Genomic DNA, 6,864 nt, shown 5'->3' with positions numbered 1-6,864 from the left:
TTCCCTTGATATGCCCCCCAAACCCATATTCCTCTCTTCCCCTGGATCTTATCAAGCTGAAGATAAGCCTTCGCCACAGCCACAGACGGAACAGGAAGGCTTGTAGACCATTTATGTAGTACATGATCCGGAACACAGGGGGCGTCGAGTGTCACCAGGAAAGGCCTGGCAGATTCAATTTTCTAGAATTGCAAAAAAAGAACAGATATACCACAATTAAAAATTAAGTAATCCATTCATACTGCTGGAGGGATTGGACCGAAGGTTCCATTTTGCTTTTATTCAGTGAGCCTGCTCTAGAGTGTGTTCTAAGGTGATGAAAATATGGCTGTATTGCTACACAGAAATGATTTTATCCATTGGATCTTTCTTTTTGCTGGGGATGCATGCCTAGTCCTGACATGTAACGCTAATGTACAAAATGGTGTTAGCGTTGTAATAAATCCGGGCAGGGTCCTTTCTTCAAGATATATATCATCAATACAATTAATTCATTATACAAAACTTGTACGTGAAACCAAAGAATTTACCTGAATATGGTTTAGCCAGTAAGTAACAGAAAAACCCCTGCTAGTTGTCCCCAGGAAATTCCAGGCGCTCCATGCCGACGAATTTCGGGGCATCAAATTTTGATCGCAGTGGAGGTATATATCCCTGCAACATAAATGTGTCGTACGATTAGTACATCAGATCAAACTTTATTAAAGCGCTTGTTTAGCAATAGAAGACAGGCTTTACCTGTGGACATACTGACAAGCACCTAGAATTTTCAATTCGTAATGTGTAGCTTCAGCTCCTAGTACTTTCAGAGCATTGGGTGCATGGACCCCAAGGATAACACTGTCATATGTTTCCTCTGAACCATCATTCTCCAAGACTCTGTGGCCAGCTGCCAGTGCCAAGATATTATTTCCGTTAGTGCCAACATAATACGAGATAGACACATTGTTTGTACTCCCAGGCAATCAACAAAGAGTTTGGCATTAGCAATAACGCATGTGTTTACCTCCATCAAAACTTGAAACGGATTTGACCCGACAGCTGGTTTTAATTCGACAGCCCATGCTTTCCAATTCTCCTTTTACCTGCGTGTACGCAACAGTTGCACTGTTTAATCCCTGCATTTGGCTGCAGCTAAAGCCTATAGAGTGTAATAAACAGAGATCATGTGTCACTGTTGTTGCCCATATGGGTCGCTGTAAGTACCTTGTCTACAACAGACTGCAAAAGAGCCTTGACAGTGGGCAACTGGGGGTAGCGAAACAGCTGAGAGTGCAGCGACTTTAATCAGCTTTCTAATGTACAAAGAAGAATTAAGCATGCAAATGTAGTGGGAATGGAACATGTATAAAATGTGCTAGGTACCTGAAGAAGGTCATGGTTACGGAAAAATGATAGCACGAAGAAAGCGGACAAGCTCAAAACACCTTGGGATGAAGATGGCCACAGGCCTGCACACACTGGAATCTGCACCAAATATATATTTTCGTGTCACCAACTAAAAACTGCATAATAACCAGCCTTAATTACCGTCCCCTGCACTGCGCCAATGTTGGTGGGAAAAACATACTAGCCATCAAATAGTCAGCCCAGAGTTTCATTAGAATGTGAAAATTTCATCTGAATTTTATAATTAATTGAAAACTGTAGTTTCTCTTTACAGTTTTACATGACTGTTCAAAGACATTAAAATCAAAACTTGAATATAGAAATTCTGATGTTCGCCAAAATGAAGAGTTGCTAGATACACTAAAAAAAGGAGAAGCATAAGCAAGTAGATTAGAAGCAGTACAAGATAAGCTTCTTGGAAAAATAGGGAATATCCATGTGACTGAATGAACTGCCCCAATGTCTCATTACAGTCCACATCAGTGTTATGTTCATGATACTCCAGATACCTTCATTCCAAAGATTAAACCAGCAAGTTAATTGTTATCTCTGAATGTACAGCTTCAAATGGAAGTACTCCCTCCGTTCCAAATTACTCGTCGCAGAAATGGATGTATCTAGAACTAAAATACATCTAGATACATCCATACCTATGACAAGTAATTCGCAACGGAGGGAGTATTATATATGGACATAAGAACTGAGGGACTGGACTGCTTACGTCAGAGCATCGTTCTTGAACTTGAGTATCTCACGGACCATACGCCAAAAACTGGGTTTCAGTATGTTGGTTTTTTGCGCCAAGAGGCTCGAGATACCGTTGCCATTGCCCCACTCACATCCTGTGCTGCCGCCGTCCGATTGTGTGCTCACTGAGAAAGACATGTCCGATCTCTCCATCTCCACCCCGAGCCCCTCTAACCATTCCATCATGTGGGAATATGTTGCCTACAATTGATGCATATGACACAACAAAAATCTTAGCCAGGAACAAACAAAAAATCTTATAATATAGGCTTACAAAGATCTTCCTCTGAATGGATTTAATCAGAGTAAAGGAAAAAAATCAAAATAGGTTACAAACATGCACATTAAACATATATAAACCAACATGTACAGCTACAACTGCATTTCCAACCATAAGAATTATAGTACAATTTCGGTAATATGACAATACATAACTTAGGCAGCCAATGCGAGTCCATTCAAGGGATATACAACAGATGACAGCAAACGCTAGGTGGATGCATATCATAATCTTTGATTAGCACTGAATTATCAGAAGGAAACAAGAACTCTGATTGTTGAGATCAAGCCAGATACCATAAGGAAAGACTAACGCTTGGACAATTTCTTAGTATAATATTTTTCGAAATTTTCCTAGCTCCTCCAAAAGCCATAAAGTTTTCTTCCTTCTGAACGATGGAGCAATTTTCACAAGCCTTGTAAACACTCTCATTGTGACAACTGAACCTTTTTCCTAAAAAAAAATCTACCAAAAACCATGATGTTCGCTTCCCTCTATATAACGGAGCAATTTTCATAAACCTAGTGAGCTTTCTCGTTCTGACTGATGATCTACAGGAACATTTTTATGAGGCATAAACACATTTAAGAAAACGAAACAATTATTCGACGAAATTTCGGAACCTGAATTTTCATAAACCTGGCGAGCTTTCTCGTTCTGACTAGTGCTGTAGAATCTACCCACTAGGAAAGTTCGGAACCTAAATCACAGCCGACGAAATTGCTTCTCTCGAGCTGGTAACAGTATTATTTAGATCACGCATAACTTTGAATGGTGAGGTCAACGTTACGAGGAGTCGACCGAGAGTCAGTTTTGAACTAGGAAGCCAGATACTGTAGGTTCACATGCTATGGTGGTCAGTTGGTCACCAATCTCCAAGCTGACATAACCCCGTTAAAAAATGATCGAATGAGTCAAGTTGAGTCTTAGTTTGAAAACAAAATGAGTCAAGTTGAATGGTAGTATTTGGTTGGGTAATTGTTTGTACACAATTAGTCTTTCCAAACTAAATCAATGAGCAAATAAGTAGACACTGGATGACTTTTGCGCTTAGAAGCATTTTACCGAGCACCTTCCCTGCTGTCTTGGAGACTGACGGGGCTTGCTTCAAATGACGGCGGCAGGGCGCGTTGCAGTAGGCGAAGGCATAGGGATGCAAGGGGGAGGCTTTGTGGCGCCGCCGAAGCAGCATAGGAGGGTGCCGGGGGGCACCTCGTCGGAGCGGCCTTCGGGCCGGCGCCGGCTGACATAGGCGAACGCACAGAGCAGCGATGGGTAAGCCTCGACGGTGGCGCCGAAGCTACGTCGGAGGAAGCCGTAGGTATCATGGGGATGGTACTCCTTGTCGGAGTGGTCGAGATCGCCGGTTGCGGCTCGCCGGAGACGACGAAGTTGGCCGCCGCGGCGGAGGACCACAGATGATGGCTGGCGGAGTCAGTGGAAAGTTTTTTTTTCAGGAGAAGAGTAAGGCTGGTCATGGTGGCAGTAACATAATATATCAAAGAAAAATTACTTAGACATCTCCAACAGTCATATGATCATCGTTGGTAAAGTTGCCACCTAAACTATTTGGATGACATGGCTAATAATAAAAGAAGAGGGAGAATGAAATCGTATGAACTTGAAGCAACGCTCCTGACACAAGTTTCAAGACAAGCATGTTCATTTCTTCAACAATTAGTGGACCCGCTTGGTTGTTTAACATATGCCTCATTGAAGAGCATGTATGATGTGTTGTTGACTGCTGACATGGACATTTATACCAACGATCGTATATACAAACTGTTGCAAATGCTTTTATGTAACATGTATTTAATGAGGAAAGAGAGGTGTTTGGAATAACATAATAAGTTTGTTACGGTAACATAGCATCCCAAGCCAAAATGAGTCTATATCTTAATAAATGATGATTTGCATGATACCACACATATATTACTCTCTACTATGAGGATGGTAACATAGATTTACTAGTCTAAGTTACTTTCCACTATGACTAGCCTAAGTGAAAAGATGTCCAACGAAATTAATTATTAGGGTCGGGCCATTTCCATTCTTCTTCTGTTTCAGGTTTCCTTTTTTATTATTTTACTCACTAGTTGCTTTCTGCTGTTGTTTCTTTTCATCTTTCCTTTCTTTTTATTTTATTTTATTTTTAATTTAATTTTTCGCTTATATTTACCTTTTTACTTGGATGGTATATATTTGTTTTTGCAATACGTTAATAATTTTTTAAAGTATATGAAGAACATGTTTAATCTGTCAATGTTTTCTAATATTTTTTATATACACAAATATCTCTAAAAATGTGATAAACATTTTGTTTCATTTATATGGGCATTTTGTTTCATTTATATGGGCATTTCTACTGAGGTACATGAACATTTTGTTTTAAACTCATTTTGACAGTAACATCTTACGACATGTTAGAAAACACATTTAAAAAACACAAACTTAATGGACCGTTCTATACAAAACATGCCGTCCACTCAAAAACTGAAAAGAATATGCCCGGTTCTACAAGAACATATTACCACAAAGGGTAAGGGAACCCCTAAAATACAAATGGTAAAGAGAATATGTCATAATTAAACTTAGCACTGAGTTGCCAGAAGGCAGAAGCAAACAAGAACTCCGGATGCCAAGATTAAGGCGGGATCTATACATTTCTCGAAAAAAGAAAAGGTAGGAAGGATCTATATCTAGAGGTTCAGCTCCAGTGCTCACCTCAGTGATCTAGTAAATCGTTTTCCTTCTCTCCTTTTTTTTTGATGGTTTTTCCTTCTCTCTTGACAATGGAGCAATTTTTACAAGCTTTCTCTCTTGACGTTTACGTATGCTTTTTTCAGAAACAGTTTTATGCGAGGTACAGACACACTTATAGAAAACCAAAGAGTTGTGCTATCGTTCTCTTCTCGAGCTGGTTCTGCATGAGGCTGGTGGCTTCACTCATGCATGTATGTACGGACCTGGTTGAAGATCAGGAAGCCGAGGTCGAGGTGGACGCGTCCGGCGCCGTCGTCGACGGCCACCGTGCTGGCACGCCCTCCAAGGCGGTCCTCCTCCTCGTACAGGGTCACACGCACGCCGTCTCCGCCGCTGGCGGCAAGCAGCTCATGCGCCGCCGCCAGCCCGCTCACCCCGCCGCCGACCACCGCCACCCTCATCCTGCTCTGCTCTCTGTTTTCTGTTCTCCTCTGCTCTCTCTCTCTCTCTCTCTCTCTCTCTCAATCTCCCTCTGCTCTGCCCTCCCACTTCTATTTAAGTCGGACTGCCGGAGTGGACGATGGGCTTGGGCTGGTCTAGTCTAGTGTGAGTCACACAAGTCACATGACATCGTCCTCCAACGTGCTACGTCTTCATCACCTCAAAAAAAGAAAACAAGGTGCTACTCCCTCCGTTCCGAATTACTTGTCTTAAGTATGGATGTATCTAGATGTATTTTAGTTCTAAATACATCCACTTTTGCGACGAGTAATTTGAAACGGAGGGAGTACGTCTCAACAAACAGGATTTATAGACAAAGAACGTGATTAAGCATTAGGATCCCCTCTTCACCCTTCCGTTTTTTTCGTTCTCGTGGGCTGTCCCTTGCTATTTATTGTTCTTCAAATAGTATTAATAATCGAGAGTGTTCAGCTAGCTTAAATAAAAGTCTAGAGTTTTCAGCTAGAAAAAAAAATTCTAGAGTGCTAATATTTTCTGGTAAGATACAATTCTTCATGTTTGCTATATACAGGTTGCCTCAAATTTGAATTTGGGTTAGTGATTCTGGAGAGAAGGGCAGGCGTAGACGGGGTGCCAAGGCAAGCGACATTGAGGTGCGCGGTCGCTGAAGTGGCTGATCTGGGAGTGACATGGAACCGGGGACGACGCGCCAGCATCGTCGCCAGGGGATGATAGATCGGGGTGTGGGGTGCTACCGTCCAAGAAGAATGGTGGGGTGTGTGTGTGTGTCTCGGGGGGGCAGAAGCATTACAAAGGCGGCAACGGCGAGGCATGTAAGGGGTACCGCCAGTGGCGGCATAGGCAGTCCGCGGGATGGGCGTCTCACTACGGGGGAGAAAGAAGACCAACTAGAACCTTTTTCGAATGACTCATATATAATCGGCCCATATTTATTCAAATTTTAGGAACTTAATTATGAACACAAAATTCTTTTGTTGTTACTTTTTAAACATAAGAGCATATCCAATCAGACCCCCTACTCTGCCCCCATATGTCTGGGTGCATAGCCCAGACACCAAAAAAGACATCCAACCGGACCCCTTAAATCCAGCTCATATGTCCGGGTTATCTGGCACCCCTCAACCCATCTTGTATGTAGGGCAGATTTGGGGTTATTCAGACACGTCCACTATGTAGGATCTGACAGGATGAAACCACCCTAAATCTCTTCAAATCGTAACCAATCCTCGCCTGAATTACCCTCTTCCTCTCTTTTGCCTCGT

The 6,864-nt window shown here is 42.2% G+C and overlaps 1 protein-coding gene across 1 annotated transcript; it reads right to left on the bottom strand.

The window, feature by feature from the left end:
- Nucleotides 1-8: 8 nt before the first annotated feature.
- On the bottom strand, nt 9-5,664 carry LOC125527597 (the record flags this gene model as incomplete). The annotated part of the gene is made up of 9 exons (XM_048692114.1): nt 5,383-5,664; nt 2,111-2,337; nt 1,793-1,898; nt 1,366-1,467; nt 1,207-1,266; nt 1,007-1,085; nt 739-889; nt 531-654; nt 9-182 (listed from the first exon to the last, which is right to left on the bottom strand). Coding segments are annotated over exons 1-9 (1,221 nt in total), but the record flags the coding sequence as incomplete, so codon positions are not given.
- Between the last annotated feature and the right edge of the window lie 1,200 nt (nt 5,665-6,864).

The sequence above is a fragment of the Triticum urartu genome, unplaced genomic scaffold, assembly GCF_003073215.2.
Source record: "Triticum urartu cultivar G1812 unplaced genomic scaffold, Tu2.1 TuUngrouped_contig_4275, whole genome shotgun sequence".
NCBI lineage: Eukaryota > Viridiplantae > Streptophyta > Magnoliopsida > Poales > Poaceae > Triticum > Triticum urartu.
This window is presented reverse-complemented; position numbering and strand designations above follow the sequence as displayed.